The following is a 27,873-nucleotide window of genomic DNA, read 5'->3' on the forward strand; positions in this document are numbered from 1 at the left end:
TACCGCCAGAGTGAAAACTATCTAGAGTGAGAGCCGTCGAGGACGAGGACTACGGAAGCGTGGTGGTCTGTTATGTGTCTAATGGGGCCCACTATAGTGTATGGGCACTAGATTGGGCCAGCCTAGTATGGGATAGGTTAAAGGACTTGATTTAACGCGTTCCATCAGCTTCGGAGCTTTTGGCATATTGGTCAAGTACCTAACAGGATATTAATGGTTATATTGAATGTCATATTGTAACTTTTATTTTTCTACAGATTTTGTAAAGCTATCTCCCTCCCTCCCTCCCTCCTCCCTCCGCGTTTGAAGTCAAACTTGAGATGTGAACTGAGGGAGCATTTGGGACTAAGCATACACCAAATTTTGTCATGCTTAAGACATTTGGGTCATACACCAAATTTTATCGTGGGGCAGTCATTTTGCCCTTCCTATGTCTAGGCAGAGACGTCATGTAGCTTTGACAACCTTCTTTTTTTTCAAAATAAAATTAGAAATAAAAGAAATCAAGTTGAGATTTCATATGAAATAGCTATCAATTAAAAGTGGTCAGAGAAAGTAGAGTCTTATCAATCCTCTACCAAAACTTGTACGGTACTAATCAAATGAGATTAGTCTCCTATATTTTTTAATGGAAAGATTAATCTCCTATATGACTGATATGAGATCGTGGCACATACATTTATAATTGCTTGTTTGAACAAAAGTTGGGTGCAAGGGCTTTCTCATTTGTGTGAAATAGACTAGTTAGTTACCACCTTGCATCTCCGATTTCTCCTTCGTCTCTGGTGCAACAATTGTGGCCATAATCTATTAGCCAAAATTTCTTAATTTCGAGTCCAGTTCCTTTGCAGATACGTGCAGGTGCACTTCAGACGAATATATTATGGCCATAATTACCTTCTTAATTTTAAGTTCAGTTCCTCTCCACGTATGCGTGCAAGACAACCTCCTCTCCCATTATTACCAATACAAGGTGGGGAGGGATATTTATGAAAATAAAAGGGACGAGTGGTTGCCTCTCACATGTACATGTACATACTTGCACCGTTGCACAAAATGCAGATGATCCCACCTCCTAGTGGAATCTGATCCACTGCAAGTATGTGCACATTGCTAGTACACTACTTTTAGGCACAAAAGAAAAATCTTCAAAAAAAAAAAGTTTTTTTTTTTTTGGAACTGGAGGTGTCCGGTCTTCAACCGACTAATTCCCCCACGACCCTGCAACACACACACGAACCAAGAGATACTGGCTTACTTGGGCCCCTATGTTCACCGGGGAGTTTTCTTTCAAACGGGTGGCCCCAAGGGGGGAGGCGAAGTCGAACTCAAGACCTTCGACTTCCTTAGGGGAAAAAAAAACATGTGTCTTGTAACATCGGAGCCACACTTCAATAATATGAAACTTGGATTCTTGTATCAACGTTAATTCTCATTCCCTATTTTTCCACGGTTCAAAAATACTTTTTCAATTTTAATTAAAAGTTTTAGGTCTCTGTAGATGAAAAGAAACTGGATCCATTTGGAAATATTTTGACTTCTAAATTATTTACCATTATTATTTTTTACATTATTTAACAAATAATTCTTAAACTAATTACAAGTTAGGAGTCTTAGGATGACTCATGATGATACATTGAGCTTCTCCCCCCAGACTCCAGAAATTACAAAAAGAAACCAAGGAATCTACTCTCTCTGTATATATTCTCGTATAGAATCTTTCCGCCGTTTTTTTTTTTTTTTTTTCCTTTCTTCTTTCAAATCACCATTCCTTCGTGTCTCCTTGTGTGTCTCACTCTCATCGTCTACAATGCTTTCCTCGCGATTGCGCTGGAGAAGAACACACCAACGACGAAGCACTCCCCGAAGCTCCGGTCCCGTAGAACAGATCCGATAAGTAATTCCCCAGATCATCAGGAGCAAATCTGACAACTGACTCCGTATCGTTATCGCTTCTTAGCATACCCCGATACTTGCGGTAGAATTTCCCGTACGCCGGCACAAGTTTCTTGGCGATGGATAACTTAATCTCTTCCCTAAGCTTTCTGTCCGTCACGACCCACGACGACTGAGTTGTGTATGTCTGCTCGAACGCCGAATTGAAGTTGTTGAAACACTGCTTCGCCTCCTCTAATGTCATCGTCGGATTTTCTGGTATAGACGATAGCACCTTGCTCCATCCCACCCGCTCGTAACTGGCTGCGTACTGGTTCACCGTTGCCTTGTGCTTCGATATCCAATCCTCTCCCAACAGAAACTTCAGATTGGAGGTTTGGACCTTCTGCACTACATACTCGAGATTATTGGTGAGGAATAGATAAGCCAAGGCTGCTGAGTCTTTGTATAGTCTCGCCTTTCCGTCGATCTTGCAGAGGAGCATCAGTATGATCCAAGCCATCCTAGTGGCCAAAGCCGACGATGGATTGTCGATAGGGTCAGGGCTGTCAAAGTAAAATTCTGGGAGAGATGTATTCTCCGGCAATGGGCTATTGGCAATTATATCGGAGAGGATTCCACTGTAATCGGTGAGGAAACACAGATAATTCATTACGTATCGAGTCAGAGGATGAAGACCACCTCCGGATATAGGGGTTTTCGATGAGTCCTTCTGAATAGCGGAATCGAAGTCCGATAGCATAGATCGAACAGTGTCTCCCAGCATCATGAGTGAATTCAGAGCTTGAGAGCGGACGACAGAGGTGGAGTCGTCGGAGAAGATGGAATCGATGTCTGACCAGAGTTCAGAGATGGCATCATAGAGGTCGAGCATTCTGAATATCTTCTCCGGTGATTTGTGGCACTTGGCCACGTATTCGGGGAACCGGAAGAGAAAGACGGCTCCTTCTTTGGTGATTTCGGAGAAACAAGCCTCCCGGACAAAGTCGGAGGTAGTGGAGAAGACGTTATCACAGACGATTCTTTCGCCGTGGAAGAGAGATTTCACTGCAATTTTGACGGCGTTAAGCCAGTTCTTGATCTTGAGTTCGACGACATCCCATTCCATCTTACGGATCTGCGAAGAGGTGAGACGCTCGACTCCGAGCTTGTAGAGAGCCTCGTCGACGATGGACTTTCTCATAATCTTGTAGATCTTGATGCACTCTTTGCCGTAGCCGGACGAGATCATGCACTCGGCGATGGAGCTGAGATCGGACATGGCGAGAGTGGAAAACTTCTCGACTTCGGAGATGGATTTGCCGGCAAGCTGAATCTCATCATCGGAACCGGTGTCGTCTTCGTATTCAGAGACGCTGGATCTAGCGGAGACAGATTCGGGGTCGAGGTGGTCGCGATTGGAAGAGAGAATCTGGTAAAATTCCTTCTGGAGACGCTTCATGGCGATCTGCATGAGGTTCTGAGCATGGACGAGCTTGTGAGAGGAGGAGGAGTTGTGGGAGGCAAAGAAATGCATGGCCTGCTGCAATTGATTGACGGATTTGAGGAATTCCTTGGCTTCGAATCGGCTCTCGTAGAAGAGAGAGGTGACTTTGGCGATGGTGGAGGAATTGGGATCCCACTTGGTGATGATGGACTTGGCTTGTTCCACCTTCTCATCTATCATTGATTCCGAGAAGTGGTGGAGGGGAGTGGAAGGTGTGCTTGTCAGAGGAGAAGGGGTGTGTGGTGATCGGGAAGACGAAGTAGAAGTAGAAGAAGTAATTGTAGAGTCGTCCCTGGAGGGATGGAAGAAGACGGTTCTCAACCCTTTAAACGGCATATCTGATCTGACACTCACCCGGGGCCAAATCTTGTCTGTGAGAGATGTGAATGATTAATCTCTTTGATGCTAATTGCAGAGTTCTTTAGGGGAGACAAGGTTTGAGAGTTAATTAGTTCGTTAGAGAGCTGAGAGGGGTCGCAATAGAACAGTTGCTCTTTTTGATTTCCCTCTTTCACTCGGTCCGTTCCTTTTTGGAGAATGGGAAGAATTGTATCGTTGTGGAGCGCTTTAAATAGACAGACAGAAAGAGAGAGAGAGAGAGAAAAAATGGGAGCCACAGTTTCCCAGGTGGGGCCGCGGAGTGGGAAGGTTGTGGATACTAGAGAGAGGAAAAAGGGGGGAAGAGAGGAAGGTGGGTCACACGCTCATCCATGGCAGTCGATGATGCTGAGTGGTGACACACAACACACAGAAAGTCAGGAACTTGAAAAGTACAGTCATAAACACACATGTAGAAACAAGGACTTGATAGAAAGAGAGCTGAGAGGCAATGGTTCCATGGAAGTTCAGTTTTTTTATTTGTGGTGGGGGAGTGAAGTTGTTGAATCTGCAAACACGGGACTTTTGGACAATTTTGTTTTTGGAAGTGCTTACGTAAAACATAGTCAAATGTATATAACGGAATCAAATTTCTTTTCTTTTCTTTTTTTTTTTTGGGGGTGGGGTTTTGTTTTTTGACGCAAGGGATTACTTATGATTGATTGACGAAATCAATAATAAGACTGAGTGAAATACAAGGAGGAACGTAACGATAATTTGGAGCCAAAAAAGGCGGCAGAGAGTCAAAGACAACCCATAGCTGTCTTATAAAATCAGAGAAAAATCATCAGTTTTCAAACCGTTGGATCCTTCTCATTTCTTCAAATGCACGCCAAGAACGACGGATAGTTTTTCTCTCAGGTTTCTTGTCGGTCAGGTGCACACTTCCTCTCTTTGGAGGGGTAAAAAATGACGACCTCATCCTTGTTTAAACACATTGCCCGGGTGGGATGAGATCATCATTTTCGCCCCTCCTATGAGAGGAACCTGCACATCTGACCAAACAGAAACGTGAGAGACGAAAAATTCATGAAAGACCCCAAACAATTATTCTAATTTCCACATTAGTCCAAAACCTACTGATGTTTTTTTTTTTTTTCTCGTTTTGGGTAAGCAAATCCACTGATGTTAATTCGTATTGTAATGTTCGTTCAAGGTTTCTGGTTTATTTAGAATATTTTTTTTAATCCACTCAGGATGGAGAGAGAATCCCTTCATCACCACATGTGATCCCCTCCTATTAATTGGATTCCCTGACATTGTTTTCTAACGTTAAACTCCCACTCGCTATTCCTTTCACACCGTTGGCAAATTCAACCATTTCTTTAGCATGAATCTCGTTCAATCCATAAACACGTGTAATCCCATCTCCAATTGAGACCACTTTTTTCCCTTCTTCCGGTCTATTAATATAATGCCTAAGATTTTACCACAAAAAAAAAAAAAAAAAATAATGCCTAAGAGGTTATCTCTCTTCATTGTAGATGAAGGCAACCTTAGTCATATTTTTATTTTTCAATTGTTCAAAACAAAGCTTCATTCCTTAAAATCCAAAGAAAAAACTACAATTTGGTTGAGTGCAGCTTTCACACTTCTCCTCTCCTTCCATCTTAACCTACTCCCTCCTTCAAGTGATTTTAGGCGCGCAGAAAATACACTAATTAATTAATAGTATGAAATAAGTGATAAATAATGGAGCTAGGGTCCGATCCCCACACCATGACCAATGTTAGCATAGGAAACATTATCCTCAACAAAGGTTGCCTACATGGTTAGGAAGGAGAGAGTGTATTAGTATGATAAAGGTTCCCCATACTGTCGGCATGGGGATATAATATGGACAAACACCTACTTTGGTAAGTCATATGCAATCGATAATTTATGGATAAATAGACCTCAAGATCCGTGCTTATATGCCAAGCATCAACCCAAACAAAGTTGACCAAGTCACAAAGCAAAACATTGAAAATATACATGGCATGAATTACTAAAAATATTCATGAAAAATATGAAATGCTTATCAAAATTAGAGAATAATAAATCTATGAATTTTAATTATTCGATTCATATCCATTACATGTAAATGGTTATAAACTATAAGTATTAATGTTTAAGGACAAGAAATGAGGGGAGGAAAAATGACCAATCTCTATGAGTTTTTGATGGACTCGTCCACATAAACAACTGGTATTTCAACAATACTACAAAATAGGGTACGTGCATTCCAATGGCTTTGATTATAATGCATGGGAGGGCAGGTGATTTGGTATGACTTTGAAATTTGACCACACTTTATGCCAATATAATACATTTTCTATAGAACCATATTGAATTAAGAATTAGACATTTTCAAATGGAATATTAATAAATAAAAAAAAAAAGAAAAAAAGACAGGCACACGACTGTTTTATAAATACCTTGTCATATAATCTCTCTCCTCAGTAAATGATATGGGTCCTCATATATGGTGAGTCACCCACTGAAACTACTTTCTCCATCTCTAAGCGTGTATGATGCACATATAAGAAGGTTAGGTGCTATCTCTTTGTCTAATATTTATTTTTTTGCAAAATATTCCTCATAATGATTTTTATGTTTTTTTAAAAACTCACAAGACACCATTACTTAAAGGAGGCATGGAACATGTTTGCAAATAAATTGTATGGTTGACTAATAGCCCCCACTCACCACCTGCTTTCTTGAGTCCAATTGGATGCTGTGAGATTGATTCCGGTGGTTAACATCATTGAAGAGGAATTAAACTCCGTTATCTCTTTATTTCAAAATAGATGAATATAAAATCGAGTGGAATAAAAATTTTAATTAAATTTTTTTTTTGGTTATCATAAGAAATTGTCACATTTATTCAAACAAAATCAAAGTTTCCCTAAAAAATTGACAAGTGGCCTTTCAATTAGCTAGCCAATTCACCATTCCACGAGCTTGAAAGTGGTGGAGATGATGGATTTAAGGAAGTATTCCCATTAATTTATTGGATTCCAATTAAAGAATTAGATTCCATGAGAGGGTGGTCAATTCAAGCAACTTACACTTTATTAAAGATTTCATTATTATTAATTAAGGTGCTACGAGTTTAGCTCGTCTCTACGGAGCCCAGTTCGCCCAAGGTGCTGCTAGTTGTTGGGCTGTGTTACACACATCCCTAAGCGTGTGTCGAGATGTGTCCAGTAAACCAGTAAGATATCAAATTAAGATAATAATAATAAACTATTGATCTCAGAATTAAAAAAACGATGATATATAATTAATTTGTTGTATCGTAGTGAGTCATATACGGCATACTGCGTATGGGGATCTGGAAGCAATATGGACTCTCTTGTGCATCAAGCTTCAACGTTCATTCCTTATATTTCGGTCATGCAGATAAGGGTGGAGGGCTTGCATGGGAGTTGACGAGAGGAGAGGAGATGAGATGAGAGGACTCAGAGATCAAACACGTTTCTCAATTTGTTAATTCATAACCTAAATTGTCTCCACAATTCCTGTCATCCATCATTCATCAAATTAATAAGCTGATGAAAGAGTTTACTTTCTGAGAAAAAGCTTCGCGCTTTACCGTAATAAACTATGACTATTTTTTTTTTTTTTGGTGTTTCAAAAACCAAGGGGAGAGAGAGAGAGAGAGAGGTATTGACGCATTTGAGTTGAAAAAATTTATCTGAATTTGTTTTCAGATGTAAACGGTTTCCCAAGTTTTGATCCTTAGCAAAAAATTATTAGTAATTAGTTTGGAAATTAAAGCAGGTGAAATTTTCAAACGTCACGGGTGAAAATGTAATTAAGACAAATTTTAGGGAGGTACGTGAAAATCCTTAGTCCCTATGATAGAAAAGCTAAGTAATACCAGCTAATGGCTTTCTATTCCACAGTTCTAAAAATCGATTAACCTTTTGGGACTGATGTGTGGTTTGTTTGATTAAACCTACGTCAAAAAAAGAAGAAAAAGAAATGGCTTTCTAGGCATTCTTCCAACATTTACCCAAAGTCAAATAATAATTACTACACTTTTTCTATTAAAGTGCCTAATCAAAAACTTGAATTATAAGGTGAAGAGACTCAACTAGTATATACAGTCATGCATCTAAGATTTCAGAGTAATTAGTTGATGTGGTATTATTCCCAACACTTCACCTCATGGGTTTCCCCTCGATCTTTTGGGGGACAGTATACATAACATATGCAATGCCATTTTTTATTTCATTGGGGTTGAACGATCTTTTCGCTCACAAAAGCATTGATTTGTATCTAGCCAGAGAAATCAACCACGCTAACAACGTGGCTGACTAACGTTCTTTCTCCCATGTATTATATTGCTTATTTGATCATGTAGTGTCTTACATGAAGCTGTTTAGGTTAACAGAAACTTAATTCGCTTTTTCAAACTTGTAGCTACGTATGATTTTGGAGAACAAAGACCCATGAACGTTACTTCTACCTCCTACGTATGATTTTGGGGAACAAAGACCCAGCCATGAACGTTTCCATATTGTAGACTTTGCCTTTTGAACGGACAACGAATAGGTATCATTTAGTTGTCCTTCACAATCTCCTCAAAACCTTATTTTCAAAAACCTGATTTTAAAAGAGAGAGAGAGAGAGAGATATGGTTAAATTTTTATTCTTTTTATGAAAGAGAGTTGCTAACTTAAATCTCTAATAATAGTTAAGTGGTGTTAAACGGTTTATAAATGGTTATACGGTTTGGTCTAATTCGGTAAAGAGAAAAATAGACAAAAAATCGTTATTAAATCATTTTTTTTTTTTAATCAATTTCAGATTATGAAATCAAAACCATTTATAAACGGGTTCAATTTAAATGGTTTTAAATGATTTTTAATTGTTTTATATATATTACTATTCATTCTCCTAACGGGTTGTATTTGTATATTATAAATTGTTAGGGTTTAGGGTTTAAGCACAAGGTTGCATAAAGCATTACATCTTGAGTATCTAGTTTGGAATACCCAGACTGTTGCCTCGAGCTAGTATTTATAGGAAAACTAGGATTTAGGTCAGATGGACTAATTACTAGATTGTCCCTCACAACCTGAATATTAATACAAGTAGGATTATATTAGAACATAAGAAAGGATATTACATAAATACCCTTACATAAATTATGTAACTTATACTATGGGGGAATATTTTCTACGAGGGTGTTGATATCTTGAAGGTTAGATTTTCACCTTTCATTGGAGGCGGGGTTATCATTTCACCCCCACTGTCCTGTCTGGGGGTGGCCCTTGTGTCCCCCATAGAAAGCTTTTCACCTTATAGTATAGACACTATCTTTTTCACCTTATATTATAGACATTATCTTTTTCACCCTATGTCTAGCGCAGGAGTGATCTTTCTCTTAAAGTTTTTATATTAAGCTGGTTCTCAATGAATCGAATCGAAGTGTGAATGGGAGGACCATCAGTAAGTACTCCTGGATTACTTATCTTACATGTGCTCAAGAAAATAGGAGGTACACCCCATACACACTATGAAAGGGCTTAAATTGCTGATACGGTGGTGAATGGAGGGTCATGCAACAAAACAAAAAACAATGTTAATCCAAAAAATACAAAACAAAACAAAACAAAACAATGCAAGTTATTGGACAGTTTACAGTCAATGTCAGATTGGATCAGATAATATTGTGGTCCACTGAGTTATATGAGAATAGATAGAAAATCGATACGCACGTGTTTGAAACTTCGATTTGATCTATTACACGATTTTATATTCTTTGGAGATAAAGAGATTCTGTAGCTTTTGCATTTTTAGAAGTAGGAAGGAAGGAAGGGCGGGTCGTCGTTTTTTTTTTTTTGTAAGACTTCTAGTCTTTCTATTATTAGTAATAAGTAATTTGGATTGACTTGTGTGAGAGTCAAAAGCGGTTATTGGTCTCTCCTTCCGCGTCACCAGTTACGTTTCTGGCCAGATTCAGTTATAGGGCAATGAAAAAGTTGGGAAAAATATTTCCATGCAACACATGGACTTATCCTTTTTACACTTGCAACCAAACGGAGCGCGGGGTTGGGAGTTGTGGGGGGTTTTGGCCTTTTTCCTTTTTCCAGTCACAAGCCTTCACTTTATTCTGGAATCTTAAAATAAATAATAAACTCTGTGTATACCTTTTTCAATTTCTCCAGATGATTGTTGAATCATGAAAATTTGTTAGAACCTGTCTCTCAGATCGGTCTAACTTTGCAAATTTGCAAATTATTGAAACTTTATAATTAATTAATGGTGAAAGAAATGTATTCTATTGGTGGTGAGTAGAATTGGATATTCGACATGCTTTCCTTTCAGTCATTACTATTAAACAAAAATCCACAATGTGAGAACATGCTAGAGCATCATGGGGGCTAGATTTTTGCTTTTTACATAGGGTGAGATGGTCATTTCCCCTATATTGTCTAGACATGGGTAATACACTCTCTTGTAGAAAACTTTTTTCCCAATAATACCAAGACTTAATTTATGAGAGGGGTAAGGGTTTTTTTGGCCGCCTTTTTTGGCTTCGAATTGTCGTTGATTCTCGCCTTTCTTTCAGTCTTTATATTGATTTCGTCTTTCAGCTCCCTTGCGGCTTCCGAAAACAAAAAGAAAAAAGTCCGTGCCAGTAAAACACACCTCCTACTGAACCGAAGAGCAGACCGCGTTTGAGAGTCAATTTTTCACTCGTGTCCACACGCAATCTAAAATTTCCATTTTGGTCTTGGTTTTTTTTTTTTTTTGATAAAATCATTTTGGTCTTGTTTGTCTCAGGAAGGAGGAGGAGTCTTCCCTTCCGTGGGACTGTGGGTTCCTAAGTACTTTCTTAGTTCAGACTCACATGTGTCAGCAGTCTCTCCCTCAGCATCAGCCCAAGTGACATGGGGTGGGGCCACCGCTTTGTCTATCTACCCCAGCCTCCTTCAAGCTGGCAAACTGCGGCTCCCTTTCTTTCTATCTATTTAAAGCGCTCCACAACGATACAACTCCTCCCACCATTCTTCAAGCGTTCCCATTTACCAAACATCCAAAGTTGAGGGATCGATAGACGGAGAGAAAAAACAGAAAAAGAGCCGCAGCTGTTCTGCTTACTGTCTCTCGCCTCTCTATCCAACTCCCAAACGTAAGTAAGTCTTCCCTGAAGGAGAAATCACCGGAACATACTCTGCATTTAGAGTCAGAGACATTAAGAGAGACAAGAATTAGTAGGAGAGTAGTTAAGGAAGCTACCGCCGTGAGAGTCAGATATGCCGTTCAAAGGATTGAGAACCGTCTTCTTCAATCCCTCCAGGGACGACTTCTACTTCTACTTCTACTTCTACTTCGTCTTCCCCATCACTCCACAGCCCTTCTCCTCTGACAACCACACCTTCCACTCCCCTCCACGCCTTCTCGGAATCAATGATAGATGAGAAGGTGGAGCAAGCCAAGTCCATCGTCACAAAGTGGGATCCTAACTCCTCCACCTTCGCCAAAGTCACTTCTCTCTTCTACGAGAGCCGATTGGAAGCCATGGAATTCCTCAAGTCCGTCAACCAATTGCAGCAAGCCATGCATTTCTTTGCCTCCCACAACTCTTCCTCTCACAAGCTAGTCCATGCTCAGAACCTCATGCAGGTCGCCATGAAGCGTCTCCAGAAGGAGTTCTACCAGATTCTTTCCTCCAATCGCGATCACCTCGACCCCGAATCCGTCTCCGCTCGATCCAGCGTCTCTGAGTATGAAGAAGAGGCCAGTTCCGAGGATGAGATTCAGATTGCCGGCGAATCCATCTCCGAAGTCGAAAATTTTTCCACTCTCGCCATGTCCGACCTCAGCTCCATCGCCGAGTGCATGATCTCGTCCGGCTACGGCAAAGAGTGCATCAAGATCTACAAGATCATGAGAAAGTCCATCGTCGACGAGGCTCTCTACAAGCTCGGAGTCGAGGGTCTCTCCTCTTCACAAATCCGTAAGATGGAATGGGATGTCCTCGAGCTCAAGATCAAGAACTGGCTCAACGCCGTCAAAATTGCAGTGAAATCTCTCTTCCACGGCGAAAGAATCGTCTGCGATCACGTCTTCTCCACCACCTCCGATTTCATCCGGGAGGCTTGTTTCTCCGAAATCACCAAAGAAGGAGCCGTCTTTCTCTTCCGGTTCCCCGAATACGTTGCCAAGTGCCATAAATCACCGGAGAAGATGTTCAGAATGCTCGACCTCTATGATGCCATTTCTGAACTCTGGTCAGAAATTGATTCCATCTTCTCCGACGACTCCACCTCTGTCGTCCGATCTCAAGCTCTGAATTCACTCATGAGAGTGGGAGACACTGTTCGATCTATGCTATCGGACTTCGAATCCGCCATTCAGAAGGACTCATCGAAAACCCCTATATCCGGAGGTGGTCTTCATCCTCTCAGTCGATACGTAATGAATTACCTGTGTTTCCTCACCGATTACAGTGGAATCCTATCCGATATAATTGCCAATAGCCCATTGCCGGAGAACACATCTCTCCCAGAATCTTACTTTGACAGCTCTGACCCTAACGACAATCCGTCGTCGGCTTTGGGCAATAGGATGGCTTGGATCATACTGATGCTCCTCTGCAAGATCGACGGAAAGGCGAGACTATACAAAGACTCAGCAGCCTTGGCTTATCTCTTCCTCACCAATAATCTCGAGTACGTGGTGCAGAAGGTCCAAACCTCCAATCTGAAGTTTCTGTTGGGAGAGGATTGGATATCGAAGCACAAAGCAACGGTGAAACAGTACGCCGCCAGCTACGAGCGGCTGGGATGGAGCAAAGTCCTATCAGCCATACCAGAAAATCCGAGGACGGCAAAGGCGATGACAGTAGAGGAGGTGAAGCAGTGTTTCAACAACTTCAATACGGCATTCGAGCAGACATACAGAACTCAGTCGTCGTGGGTTGTGACGGACAGAAAACTTAGGGAAGAGATTAAGTTGTCCATTGCCAAGAAACTCGGGCCGAGATACGGGGAATTCTATGGCAAGTATCGGGGCATGATGCTGAGAAGCGAGAACGATATGGAGTCAGTAGTCAGGTTTTCTCCTGATGATCTGGGGAATTACTTATCAGATTTGTTCTACGGAACCGGTGCTTCCGGGAGTGCTTCATCGTCGGTGTGTTCTTCTCCGGCGCAATCGGTAGGGAAGCACTCCAAACGTAGATGAGACACAGAGAGACTGTGAGTGTGTGTGTGTGTGTGTGTGAGAGAGAGAGAGTAATTAGGAGAAAACGGCGGAAAGATTCTGAGCCATGGATTTGATCAGTCGGATTTGTAGGCAATTCGCTGAGAGCCTCCAAAGTATCCAAACGATTATTATTTCTGCATGTACATGAATGAGTAAACTATAATAGAAAGCTTGGATCAAAATTTTGTCGATATTCTTTAATTTGTTTTAGTCGATATTCACATATGATGGGCTGGTGGTAGAGAACTATCCATTCCATAATCAATAATTGCATTGGTGCTTGATTTTCTCTATTAAACTATTAAAAAGTTGGGAACTGTCTTATGTAGAATTTATGCCCTTGGTTCTTGAGAATTGAATATCAAATCAGATGAAAAGTTCCCACTAAAATTTCAGCCTTGTCTTATTTATGATATGGCAGTAAATGTGTGCAGAGTAGATGTATTTATCTATTCTTTTGTTTTTTTTAGCAGAAAATGTGAAAATTACAATTATAGGATTATTGTGACAAGATAACAGTTAAAAAAAAATAATAAACAACACTAAAGCTGGTTTTCTTATACTTTCTTCATCCCTCTTTGGACAAAACAAATGTAATTTAATGGCAATGGATTCTAAAAATAAATTTATCCTTCCTGTTTTATAATTGGAATATATATACAACCATAGACAAAGGTTTGTTATAATTAATAATTAATAAGTAACAATATGTAATTAATTTATCAAACCCTTACTACTTATAATTAATAATTTATTATCATTTTTGAAACTATTGGATCCTCCTCAATTCTTCTGATGCACGCCATCCAGGACCGCAAAGAAATATTCAAATTTCCTATTTAGTTCTAACCTAGCTACTAATGTTGTTGACTTGTTGATTCCTTCTCCTATTGCATTATAGCATGCGATTTGTTCTTTTCTTTTTTATTTCTTTTTTTTTTTTAGAAAGTACATATAAAAATCATTTTTTGGATTTTTTTTTTTATTTTAATTTTAATTGTTGTCACTGAGGGCGGAGAGAAAATCTCTTCATCACCATGATGTGATGCTAGGTTCTAGACATTTGAGTTCAATCGGTACCTGCCCCATATTATATGTGGTCGAAATTAATGATCAATCCAATGATCAAATGTAGTGTTTAAGAGGTTCTTTCTTCATGTGGGTGAAGGGAAACTCAGTTGTTTTTTAGTCTCCCAAAAGAAAACTCGTTCACTAAATTTTAGAGAAAAAATTACAATGCGGTGTAATGCTACATTACACCCTTCTTCTCTCCTTCCCTCTTACCCTACTCATTCTTTCAAGTGATCGTTTACAATATCAATTTCATTAGGCATGAAAAAAAATACACTAATAGTATGAAATAAATATATTAAAAAATAGAGATAGCCACCCTAATTGGAGCGTGGGAAACAGTTTCATCAAACAAGGAGACCTACATGGTTAATGAGAAGTGAGAGTGTCAATGTGAGTCTCACATGGTCTATATCCATGAGGCATGAGAAGAATCCCCATAGCGTTGGTATGAGGATGTGTGGACAAACACTTGGTTTGGCAAGTCATACGTGACTCATATTTTATGGATACATAGACCTCAAGATTGTTGCTTAATTATATGTCAAACATCAACCCAAACAAAATTGACCAAGTAGCAAAACAAAACATTGAAAAAGTTAAACCTCCCAAGCAAAACTTGGCTACTCAATGGAATCAAACCTGGTTTGGGAAAGTCACAATTTTCACATTTTTTAATATAGTAAATATACAAAGAATTATTTAAAATAAAAAATAAAAAATATTAAAATGTTCATAGAAAATTAGAGAATCACAATCTAGGAATTTTTTTAACTTATTCACTTGATGGAAAAAAATAATTCCAATACATAGTTGTGGTTATAGACCATAATTATTGTTTAAGAACAAAAAATGAGGGGAGGAAAAATGACCAAACTCTAAGAGTTTTGATCGATTTTGGGTAAAAATACCAAGTGACTCATGAAGACTAAGACTGAGTCTTGTCACTTTTCAACATTGGGCAAATCTTTACACTCTTAATTCAATTTTTTATTAATTATTTTTTAACTTTCATTGGGAGACTCGCCGGAATCAAAACTTGGTTTTCAACTATGCTACCAAGACGGTGCATGCCAATATTTTTTATATTATACGAGGGAAGAAGACATTTGATTTTACAATGATTATGAAATTTGACTGCTGTTTATGCCTAGATATAAAATACATTTCCTATATAACGAATGGTTACAATTTCATTTGACACTCTTCCATTGGGTAGAAGTAGTCATTCTGAAATGGAGCATTAATAAAAAAGGGAAAAAGGTAGACACAAGACCGCCTTGTACATGTCCTGTCACTTAGTCGTTCTTCTCATTAAATTATAACATGTGTCCCATATATAATTGGACACTCATTGAAATTCTTTTCTCTCTCTCTAAGTGTGTATGATGACTCTTTTACAAGTGGATTGTATATCCATTATTTTTTTTAATATTAATTAACAAAATATTCTCTAAAATGATTTTTATTTTCTTAAAAACACTCAAAAGACACTATAACTTAACAGAGGCATGAAGCATATTTGAAAATAAATTATAGGATAAGAAGGGTTATATGATATGGTCATCAGGTGGATATTGCTTTTTAAATCCTTATTCAAACTTCAAGGTCGAGGTTCAATCTAAGATCAAAGGCTTAGTAGTCGTCTCTCAATTTGTTAATTCATATCCAAATAAGTTACTTAGTTGTCAAATCATTCATAGTCAAAATAATCTGATTTGAAAAAGCTAATAACTTCCTGAGAAAAAGCAATTCCATTAACCGTTATAAACCAGTGTAACTCCACTCTATGCCCTAGCCCTGACAGCCCGAACCCACCCTGGGCCTGAACAGGGACTGGGCTAAGAATTCTGGCCCTGAGGGCGGGTTAGGGTAAAAAATTCCTGACTTTGAGTCAGGGTCGAGTCGGGTCAGGGTTGAGACCTAGGGTCGGCCCGACCCTAATTTTAGCCCTGATTTTTTGTCCTGATTTTGACCTTGATTTTGACCCTGATTTTGACCCTGATTTTGGCCCTTGTTTTGACCCTGAATTTGACCCTAACTTTTGGCCCTGATTTTGACCCTGATTTTGATCCTGGCCTTGGCCTTGATTATATAATGAATTAATGATAATATTATATTACAAAATATGATACTATGATACCAAGTCACCAATGAATCTTTTTCTATTATTTTGATTTTTAAAAAATAAAAAATAGAATTCATAAATTTGACCTCTAAGTACATTATATATATATATATATATATATATTTATTTATTTATTTATTTATTTATTTATTTATTTATTTATTATAACCGGGTTGTGAAGGATTAATATACAAATTCATTAAACAAATAAAACTATAAAATGCCAAATTTAGGTATTGGGGGCCAGAGGGGGATACAAAAGAAAAAAATATGACCTCTAAGTACATATGCAAAGCAACATAAAATGCACGTACAAATAATATCTACAGTAAAATCAAATCATGTCAATAGAGTATTGAATTAGTAAAATTGCAACTTAGGTCGATTCAGAACCATATTTGGTTTAGCTCTAGACCTCTAGTGCTCTACTATAGTATTATACGTCTATACTCTATAGTCTATAGTTCTATACCCATCAAGGCATCAATACTGCTCCACAGCATTAGGGTAAATCGAGGAAAGTAAGACATTGATGTTACTAATGTTAGTATGTCATAGAAGCAAAGAGCAACAGTAACAGAGAACGAAACATAGATTGACTGCAATCAGAGGTCAATTAATCATAAATGACCTAACTCAGTAATTTTTTTTTCTGGATTAGGATAAAATCACCGATTCAAGGGAAAATTAGACTGACCAACACCGGGTCTGATCATTTTCTAAGATTGACAACTGATGAATGTCCATGAGTCCATATGACTCTTGAGCAGATTTTATGAATTTTTAATCAACTTGGGTGAATCGTCTTGACCGAGTCAAAATCTAGTTCAATTGTCCAAGTATGATTTAAATGTCAAATTATAAAATGACCTGACCGATCCAAAACTCTTTTTGTTTTTTGGGTGGAAAACGGTCCAAAACTCAAGTTAATAATTTATTTAAAAAACCCCAAAGCAAGTGTGGTTTTTTTTTTTTTTTTTTTTTGGGCTTAAGCAAGTGAAGTCTTAAAACGAGTGAATCTCATTCCCTTAGTCTCTCTGTTTCTCATTCTATTCGAACCCTAGCAGTCGCAGTCCGCCCCCAAACCCTAATCATCTTCTGATTCTTTTGTCTTCTCCATCTCCGATCTACGACCGCCGGCGAATCTACCTACAAGACTCAAAGCCTCAACTCCTCAACGGTGACGGCGACGGCGACAACTCTTTTCCTCCTCTTCTCCATCTCTATTCGGTTGCAGTGGCGATGACCCGGTTCCTCCTCTTCTTCTCCATCTCCGTTCGGTTGCAGCGACGACGACTCTGTTCCTCCTCTTCTTCTCCGTCTCTGTTCGGTTACAGCGGCGACAGATCTGTTCCACCTCTTCTTCTACATCTTTGTTGTAACTTGTAAGCTCACAACAACAAAAATAAAGTAAAGATAAATTCACAGAACCAGGAACCACCACAACACAGCTCCACCGTCTATTCATCCCTCCCCTGTATTTATTGTCTGCTGTCTAGAGATCTCAATTCCCCCACAAGCCCTTACTCGGTTACTCTAGTTTGTTGTAGTTATCTTGGCCATGACTAGTTACTCAAGTAAGTTTTTAGATTATTTGTTTTTTTATTATCTTTTTAATATGGGTTTGAGAGTCCTAAATTTGTTACCCTACATTTTTCAGTGAGTGGCTTTTTCTCTTGTGATTTATCTTCCCTTGCTTCTACAATTTGATGACTAAATAGTCTTTAGAATCCTTAAAACGTTTCTTATTATTCCTTCTTTGAACATGGGTTTTCCTCTTCTCCAATTCTTCTCTCCTTTTATCAGTGCTTTTTTTTTTTTTTTTTTTTTTGTTTGTGTGACGTTGCTGTTTCTGTACAACTTTATATAGTTGAAAATGGTTTTAATGGTGTTCTAGATTTTTTTATTTTCTGTAATTATTTATTAATTCTTTTTTTTTTTTTATTTCTTCAATCTTTAGATGGAAGGCTGAGCATGGTTTTGAGACTGTGAAGGAAGCTCTTGTGGTCAAAGTGAGAAACCCAACCAGTTGTTCATGGAAGCAGGGTCAGGGTCAGGGTCAATAGGCCAAGCCCGGCCCAATTAGGGCAGGTTTGGGCTAGGCTTGGCCCATCAGGGTCAGGGTTTTTAGGTCCTGAGTCAAGGCCAGGGTGGGTCTGGGCTGAGCTAAGGAGATTCAGGGTTGGGTTAGGATTTTAAAAAGCTTGACCCAGCCCGACCTGTTGCAGCCCTAGTATTTTATATGTTTTATGAAAACCTCATTTTCATTTCTCTCAAAAATCAAAATAAAGGGCTTATATCTTTTAACCTTTCATACTTGGTTTTTATGTAACTGTGAATTTCTGTTCACCCAAGTAATTTTTATGGTGAAAGGTCACTCAAGTATTTTAATAACCACAAGAGAGAGAGAGAGATTTCACATCTTTCACAGGATTTCATATTATTAGACGACAAAAAGGAGGAGAGAAAGAGATTTAGAAGCATTTAGAAGTTGTAAAAGACAGGGAAAGAGATCTTTTATTTCTACCGAGAGAGAGAGAGAGATTTCATATCACACGATTTCAAAGTTTTCACGTGTTTGAAACTTTGATTTGATCTTTCACAGGATTTCATATTATTAGAAGACAAAAAAGAGGAAAAAAAGAGATTTTGAAGCATTTAGAAGTTGTAAAAGACAAAAGAGAGAGAGAGAGAGAGATTGATTTTACATCACACGGTTTCATAAAGTTTTCACTGTGTTTGAAACTTTGATTTGATCTTTCACAGGATTTAGAAAGAGATTTAGAAACATTTAGAAGTTGTAAATGAGAGAGAGAGATCTTTTATTTCTACAGGAGAGAGCGAGATTTCACATCAGACGGTTTCATAAAGTTTTCACGTGCTTGAAACTTTGATTTGATCTTTCACAGGATTTCATATTATTAGAGGACAAAAAGGAGGAGAGAAAGAGATTTAGAAGCATTTAGAAATTGTAAAAGACAGAGAAAGAGAGATCTTTTATTTCTATATATAGAGTGAGAGAGATTTCACATCACACGGTTTCATAAAATTTTCACGTGTTTGAAATTTTGATTTGATCTTTCATAGGATTTCATATTATTAGAGGACAAAAAAGAAGAGAGAAAGAGATTTAAAAGCACTTAGAAGTTGTAGGAAGGAAGGAAGGAAAGGTTAATTGGGTGGTCGTGGGTCGTCTCATTGTATAAGCCACATTTTCTAATTGTGTTTCAATTTATTAAGTAATTTGGACTTTAGGATAAGAGTCAAAGCCGATCGATCCTTCCTTAGTCACCAATTTACGTGTTCTAGGCCAAGATACAGCCGTAGCAAAGAAACAAAGAAACAAAGAAAGAAAAAAAGAAAGAAAGTACAGAGAGGGAAGGAACAATATTCATCATGCCTGCCTGCCTGCCTGCGTTGAGTGAGACACCTGACCTTCACCCCCATGGATTGAAATATTTCCGCATAGTTTTCGAATCCTATCAGAAAATTTCAGCTCTTTCAATATACATACACACGTTTTTTTTTGTTTTGTTTTTAAAAGTATGATTGGAGGAGGAATTCCAGAAGTAAAAGAAAAAGAAGAGTGAAAGTATAAATAAAGAGAAAAATAAAAACCCTGCTAAAATAGAAATAAAAATCATACAAAGACAGCCTTAACGGGGACCCATCGGCCACTAGGTTGGTGTCCCTAGAGGGTGGCCAGGGTGGGGGAGATTTTATTTATTTATTTATTTTTTTGTGAAATAAGAAAGTTATATTACTAGGTAGATGAAAAATTAGTACATTGTTCATATATACAAGGAGGAGACTATCTAGCAGCTACATTAGCTTTTGATCATAGTCAGATTAAAATCCTCTCATTAGTGATATGTCATCCCTTTTCATGTTTGAAATCTACAAAAAAAAAAAAATGTTAGAAACTCGTATGGCCAAGGAGATTGGGATGGAGCTGGAAGAAATCCAATCAGAGAATTATTCGAAACCCAAACTTCTTTCAGTTTCACACCTCTCTTGAAGCAAAATTTAACCCATGAATAATCCCAGTCAACTCTGTTTCCAGAGTATGGTTGCTCCTAATGGAACCTGCATTCACCAAAATTAATTTGCCATCTAATAAATTACTAAAGGCCCAACTAGAAGTGTTTAGGTCAGAGTCAATCCCTGCACATAACAAAACAGGAAATTCTAAAATAGGTAAATCAGACATAGAAAATAGGAATAAATCTTCCTCATTAGAATCATTTACAAAAAGGGATGAAATTGGGTTAGGAAAAATATGAAGATCTTGCAACCATTTAGTAACCTTTCGCAATAAGATGTGAGGGTTAGGTTTAACAGATTTAAAATATAGATCGTTTCTAGTATCCCAAATAAAGTAGCAAGTTATAATGAGCACAGAGAAAAACCAATGGAGGGTGGATTTGTCAAGCCTTTGAGAGAGAAGAGTCGATATGCAAAACTATTCCATTGAAGGGTGGGTGACAAACTCGGTTCTCAAACCCAAAGGACCAGTTGCCCAGATATGTTTAACCCAATCACATGAGAAGAGGATATGCCAGAGGGTTTCATTATAAGTGCTACAGAGAGCACAAGTGGGATCGGTCTGAATCCACTTAAATCAACTTAGAAACAGTATCTTTGACTGAAATCCCTGCATTTAATTCACGCCAGAAAAACATTAATTTTAAACTTAGGATGTAGATTAAGTTTCCAAAAAAAATTCAACCAATTGAAAGTAGCAAAATCACATGTAGTAAACATAGAGTTAAAAAAATTAACCGCTCTTTTAGTACCGAACCGGCCATCCTTAGCCAGAGTACACCACCATGAATCATGAGAATTAGAGATAGGAATGAGTGAAATAATCTCTACAAGGGCAGGGACAGATTGTTTGAGCCGATCACGATTCCAATTGAGGTCGTTAGAAAAAAAATAGACAAACTTTTTCTGAGTAGGGGAGATGTGACTAGCATTGCAAATGCAGTGGGGAGAACTCGAAATTTAGACCAAAGCCCCTGGGCCCACTTACAACAAGTCAGGCACTAACCAATTGAGCAACTCCGTTGCCCGTTAGACACCAAATTTTGACACATGAAAATTTTATCTCTTTGATATGAACCCTTAAGACTAAAATTGAGCACACAAACTAGGGCTGCAATAGGGTTGGGTTGTGCCGGGCTTTTTAAAGCCTTAACCAAACCCTGAGTCCCCTTAGTTGGAACTAGGCCCAGTCCGACCTTGACTCAGGGCTTGGAAAATCCAACCCTGACCCGCCCTCAAGGATGGACTGGCTGACCTTGATTGGTCCTAATCATGGAGTGGGGGACGGGAGAGATGCATGGACAGGACTGAGTTGGGGGAAAAATTATCAATTTTACATAAAATAACACTATAATAAAATATATTACCGTTTATTATATAACAAAATATGTGTGACATTTAAAGTTTATAATATATATATATATATATATATATATATATATATATATATATTTTTTTTTTTATAGTATATTAATATATATTTTATAGTCAAACTTAAAACATGGTCTAGCTAGGTCAGGCTCAGCTCTAGGCCTTAACCCTGGCCCGACCCAACCCTGACTCAAGGTCAGAAGTTTTTAGCTCTGACTCGCCCTCAGGGCCAGGTATCTCAGCCTAGGCCCTGTTCAGGCTCAGGGCGGGTTTGGACCGGCAGGGATAAACTTACACCCCAACACAAATGTCATTTTGTTTTTAATTTAATGGAACACTACTAACACAACATATTTTAATGTGTACTTAAGGAAAATCAAATAAATATGAGGTGGGGATAAAGTCCATCATAGATGAAGAAGTGGTCGTTGTAGCAAGATAATACTAGCTTAATTTAACTTTGCAGGAGTTCGGTTCGTCTGCACATACAAACAGGTGAATTTACATGTGAGAGCCAACCATTTGTCCTATTTTTGCCATTTTTGCCAACCAGTTAAGATAGGTGACAATTAACTCACAAATCAATCGTGTCATATTGGCCGGCCATTATTAAAATCTGAGAGATAGTAATCAGATAGAATCTGGATTCATCTTACTATTGATCTAAGTATTTACATTTAACTAATAATCACACATGAAGGGATTTTAATCCTCTCCAATTCCCTAAATTGTGTAGTACAACAGTTCGGGATGGAGATTTCGACACGTCTTTGGGGTAGCTCGGACATTCAATGATTTGAGCTCATTGACTTCCATTTTTTTTTTCCTTTTGTTGAGCTCGGTACGATTGGATGTCCAACCTGCCAAGTATCAACATCTCCACCCCGAACTGCCGTCCTGCATAATTTTAGGAAATTGAAGAAGATTGTTTTCCTGCATTAAGCAAGTTGGACAAGAAATTCATCTTATTATACTGATCTACAATTGCTATTTACCTGATGTTATAAGATAGGCTTTACAAGAAACTTATTTAAAGAAGAAAATGAAGAATCATGAGCATCACATTGACAATTAAAGTTTTGTTACGGATGTCTCTTATGAAAAACTGGGACAAGAAAAAAATATATTTAGGAATCCGTTTCCTGATAATTAATAATGGCGACTTGATCATATAGAATTTAAGCTCCCTAGCTTTAACTCTAAGAATGAATATTGTTGTATATATGGAATTGTCAAATTAATTAGAGTATATAATCCAAGATTTTGGCAGAATCTATTTGTTATTTTTTAAATAAGATGTGGGGCACAAAAAAAACACCCAAAACTTTGTAATTTCTTTCGGCTGTACTGTACAATAGGATTGATTATATATACTCCTCCTCCATCTACAAATATATATATATATATTTGTTTGTTTGGAGACTCATTCATCCATCCATCCATCCATCCAGCCATCCATGAGCCACCTGTTCATTATTATTCGAATTGGCTTTTTCTCTCTCAGTGTGTGTCTCACCGTCTGGAGTGCTTCCCTCGCGATTGCGCCGGAGAAGAAGACACCGACGATGAAGCACTCCCCGAAGCTGCTCCCGTTCCGTAGAACAGATCCGATAAGTAATTTCCCAGATCATCAGGAGCAAACCTTACAACTGATTTCATATCGTTCTCGGCTCTCAGTAAGGGCCGATAAGTTCCATAGAAATCCCGGTACGCCGGCACGAGTTTCATGGCGATGGACACCTTAATCTCTTCCCTAATCTTGCTGTCCGTCACGACCCACGACGACTGATTTCTGTAAGTCTGCTCGAACGCCGAATTGAAGTTGTTGAAGCACTCCTCGGCCTCCTCTAAACTCATCTTAGTCGTGGTCACCTCAGGTATTGCCGATATCACCTTGCTCCATCCCAACCTCTCGTACCTCACCGAGTATTGTTTTGCCGTCCCTTTGTGCTTCCATATCCAATCTTCTCCCAACAGAAATCTCAGACTGGAGGTTTGGACCTTCTGCACCATGTACTGAAGATTATTGGTGAGGAAGAGATAGGTCAAGGCCGAGTCATTGTATAGCTCTGCCTTGCCATCCAGCTTGCAGAGGAGCATCAGTACGATCCAAGCCATCCTAGTGGCTAACGCCGACGATGGGTTGTCGTTAGGGTTAGGGCTCTCAAAGTAAGACTCTGGCAGAGACATGTTCTCCGGTAATGGGCAATTAGCGAAAATATCGGAGAGGATTCCTCTGTAATCTGTGAGGAAGGACAGGTAATTCATCACGTATCGAGTGAGAGGGTGCAGACCACCTCCCGGGATAGGGGTTTTCGATGATTCCTTCTGAATGGCTGATTCGAAGTCCGATAGCATAGATCGAACGGTGTCGCCTAGCCTCGTGAGTGAATTATGAGCTTGAGATCGGACGACAGAGGTGGAGTCGTAGGAGAAGATGGCATCGATGTCTGACCAGAGTTCAGAGATGGCATCATAGAGGTCCAGCATTCTGAACATCTTCTCCGGTGACTTATGACACTTTGCCACGTATTCCGGGAACTGGAATAGATGGACGGCTCCTTCTTTGGTTATATCTGAGAAACAGGTCTCCCGGATAAACTCGGAGTTGGAGAAGACGTTATCACAGACGATTCTTTCGCCGAGGAAGAGAGATTTCACGGCGATCTTGACCGCGTTGAGCCAGTTCTTGATCTTGATCTCGAGGACCTCCCAGTCCATCTTATTGATATGCGAGAAGGTGATCTGATTCTCGACTCCGAGCTTGTAGAGACCCTCATCGACGATGGACTTACGGATGATCTTGTAGATCTTGACGCACTCTTTGCCGTAGCCGGACGAGATCATGCAGTCGGCGATGGAGCTGAGGTCGGACATGGCAAGGGTGGAGAACTGCTCGACCTCGGAGATGGATTCGCCGGCGAGCTGAATCTCGTCCTCGGGACCGGCTTCTTCGTCTTCGGAGATGCTGGATCGAGCGGAGACGGATTCGGGGTCGAGGTGGTCGCGATTGGAGGAAAGAATCTGGTAGAATTCCTTCTGGAGACGCTTCATGGCGATCTGCATGAGGGTCTGGGCGTGGACGAGATTGGGAGAGGAGGAGTTGTGGGAAGAAGCGAAGAAATGCATGGCTTGCTGCAATTGGTTGACGGAGTTGAGGAATTCCATGGCTTCGAAATGGCTATGGTGGAAGAGAGAAGTGACTTTGGTGAAGGTGGAGGAGTTAAGATCCCACTTGGTGATGATTGATTTGGCTTGTTCCATGTTCTCTTCCATCATGGATTCCGAGAAGGTGTGAAGGGGAGACGGGGAAGGTCTGTTTCTCATCGGAGAAGGGCTGTATGGTGGGGTGAGAGACGGAGGAAGAAGAAGTAATTGAAGAGTCCTTGGAAGGAGCTGTGAGTAAGAAGATAGTGAGTGAGTTCTCTTTCAGGAGCTGCTGTTAGCTTCTGTTTTCAACTTCTCGCTCTCTGTTTGGTAATGCGTTTGGAGACTGGATCGGATGGGGAGAGTAGGAGCTTTAAATAAAGAGAGAGAGAGAGAGAGAGAAGAGAGATTGGTTGTTGATGTTGACCAATACTAAGTCTTGGGAAGTATTAAGAAGCAAGACACACACCCCCACCCACCCACAGACGCTAAAGGGATAGTTGACTCTTTATGAAAGCGAGAAGGAACTTGACGGTACTGTTACGCGGTCTGGTAATCGATTTTGTTATTTTTATGTGTTTTTTGCTACTCCCTACTCAGTCAATATTAAGACAGAACCACGATAAGAAGCCAAAAGCTTTTTTTTGGTAATATTAACCGCAAAGTCAAATCTACACTTCTCTTCCGTCTTACAGTAATGGAAAAATTACTAAATCAATATTTTTCTTTACATACATTTTAGACAATTTTACCTATGCCCTTGCCTTCTCTTCCCTTAATCCCTTCCCTACGGATCAAGATCGTCTCCAGGGATCTCAACGCCCAGGGTGCTTCCAGGGGGGATACAGTGGTTGAGCTATGTTGCACATATTTTGATGCACGTCCAGGGATATGTGCGGCACAGCCCAACGGCTAGCAGCACCCTGGACCTACTGGGTTCCCTAGAGACGAGCTAAATCCCTTCCCTACAACTCCACCGGCCCATCCTTGAACTTTTATCTGTTCTTATCACTATGTCCAACTCACCCAACCCGATGTTTGTTCCAATCGCAGTTGAGGAGCGAAACCTCCTCTTTGTCCGTCGAGTATTAAATTCCTTTGTAGTATCAGCGGGGCAGCAATGCACATCTGGCGGCACAGCAAAGGCCATGTGTCCCATGTGTGCCACCTGGCCTCTGCAATGTCGTCAGATGTGCACCCCCAACCCATCGGTATTGCAAGGGATCCTGGTCCTTTGTCGGGAGCGGGGGGAGAGTGTACCACCGATGTCCAGTCCAGACACAATAGGAGTGAAATGACCGCCTCACCCCTATGAAAATTGAAATCCTGCCCCCAAGATGCTTCTCTAGTGTGCGTTCTCAATTTCTCATTGGTCACCACATGTCCAGAGACCAAGCTCCCCCATAAAGAACTTTTCCATTAATTAATAGAGGAGAAAAGAACATCATTTGTCAAAACCGTTGGATCCTTTTCATTTCTTGAGATTCACACTATCCAGTTCCTGGCCTCAAAAGAAATGTTCAAATTTTCCCCCAAAATTCTCAACCATCGATCTTGACCTGTTGACCCCATCACAATGCATTATGGCATGGAACTTGCAGTTTGGTTTTGGTCAGTTCTTTTTGTTTTGGTAAAAATGTTTTTTCATCATGGGTGAAATGAAACCTATTATTTACCAAAAAAACGGAAATGAAACCCATTATTACATTGAAACACCTATAATCCATACCACGTATATATATTCCTAGCATATATATATATATATATATATTTTTTTTTTATATTGGCTACTAAGTCAGACAGATCAGGGTGCTTAATATCTTCATCGGAACGTATACCCAATCTAAGTTTGACCAATCCCTATTGATTTTATAAATGAAATCATATTGACCTACTAAGTCAGATGGATTAGGGTACCTAACATCTCCATTGGATCGTATCTTGACGTATATCCAATCTTTGGCTTGATCAATTCTTATTGATTTCATATATAAAATAATAGGAAAAAAGGTCGTTGCTTGGTTGTATGATGCGTGTGGCTCCTATGTTTAGAGATAGAAATGCGCAAAAGAACCCTGTTGTCCCCATAGAAAAATAAAAATCCTATCCAATCTCTATCCCTATATTTTATTATGAGTTTTAGACACTAATTTAGATGACGATTCAATCCATATAAAATAAAGATACGAACAAAACATTTTTTTTTGGAATTTGAAGCTTTTATATACATCTTACTATTTTAAGGTGGGGGGAGGGGGGAATAGGGAGGGGGAAGTTAGCAGTCAATAGACTCGAACTCGAGCCCTCGATTTCTCCCTTTGTATCATAGATGAAGAAAAAGTCAATCTATTTTTTTTTAATTTCATAGGAGAAAGCAGATCTGAAACACCCCTCCTTTTTGTGTTTTGCATTTGGGTGATCCGTTCTATATTATTTCTCTTTTTTATTAAAAAACATTTTTTTTCCATCAAAGTGAATCACACTATTGAACGGTACGTATCGTTTCCCCATTATAGTTTGTGATTCAAGAACACAATTGACAAGATCTGTTTTGTATTTGTGTGTCCAGGGAGTTAATCCTATTAGTTCATTGGAGTGTGTGGAATGTTGTTGTCATTGTTGGCAACGTATTTGGTCATAGTAGTGTTGTGGCAGTAGCTATTGGTGGTTTGGAAGAGCTGAAATGGTCAAACAGTCACCTGCACAGTTATAAGGGTATTTTGATCATTTGACAGGGTTACAAGGGTACCCGCACTTGAAGAACACCATTTAATAGCATATTAAATCATTCTATAGTGTTTGGCAAAGGGGCGAAGTAGCAGGTGAAGGTTTCATATTGATAAAATTGTGATTTCATAAGTTCATGCAATGGTAGTGATTTTAAGGTCATTTTTGAAAGGTTTAGTGGCATTTATATGTAAAGTGGTCTTCATGAGAAATGAAGTTTTCGTCAAGTCATGGTTCCAACGCAACTGGTCTCACATCATTTCAGTGTCGGATGAGAAAGTTATAGTTGTTTCCGTGTTGACACGAAAAAACGGAGCAAATCTGAAATAGGCAAAAAGTTTTATACTTAGCCAATTTTTTGATCGTTTTTTTTAAAGTGCTACTAGAGATAGAGGTTTCCCATTGTTTTGTTAAAGTT

General features: G+C 39.2%; 2 protein-coding genes and 1 pseudogene across 2 annotated transcripts; 1 reads left to right on the forward strand and 2 right to left on the reverse strand.

Annotated features, from left to right (window-relative positions):
• Positions 1-1,783: 1,783 nt before the first annotated feature.
• Positions 1,784-3,718, reverse strand: LOC122649062 (exocyst complex component EXO70H1-like). Its single transcript, XM_043842422.1, has one exon. The coding sequence runs from the start codon at positions 3,716-3,718 to the stop codon at positions 1,799-1,801; it is 1,920 nt and encodes a 639-aa protein (XP_043698357.1). The 3' UTR covers positions 1,784-1,798.
• Positions 3,719-11,013: 7,295 nt separating this feature from the next.
• Positions 11,014-12,963, forward strand: LOC122649061 (annotated as a pseudogene).
• A 10,118-nt stretch (positions 12,964-23,081) lies between these two features.
• On the reverse strand, positions 23,082-24,977 carry LOC122649064 (exocyst complex component EXO70H1-like). The gene has a single exon (XM_043842424.1). The coding sequence runs from the start codon at positions 24,906-24,908 to the stop codon at positions 23,094-23,096; it is 1,815 nt and encodes a 604-aa protein (XP_043698359.1). The 5' UTR covers positions 24,909-24,977; the 3' UTR covers positions 23,082-23,093.
• Positions 24,978-27,873: the final 2,896 nt, after the last annotated feature.

This window comes from Telopea speciosissima, chromosome 1 (genome assembly GCF_018873765.1).
Source record: "Telopea speciosissima isolate NSW1024214 ecotype Mountain lineage chromosome 1, Tspe_v1, whole genome shotgun sequence".
NCBI lineage: Eukaryota > Viridiplantae > Streptophyta > Magnoliopsida > Proteales > Proteaceae > Telopea > Telopea speciosissima.

Excerpts from the sequence above, each read along its gene's own strand:
- LOC122649062 (XM_043842422.1), bottom strand. The coding sequence starts at position 3,718 with ATGCCGTTTAAAGGGTTGAGAACCGTCTTCTTCCATCCCTCCAGGGAC.
- LOC122649064 (XM_043842424.1), bottom strand. The coding sequence starts at position 24,908 with ATGAGAAACAGACCTTCCCCGTCTCCCCTTCACACCTTCTCGGAATCC.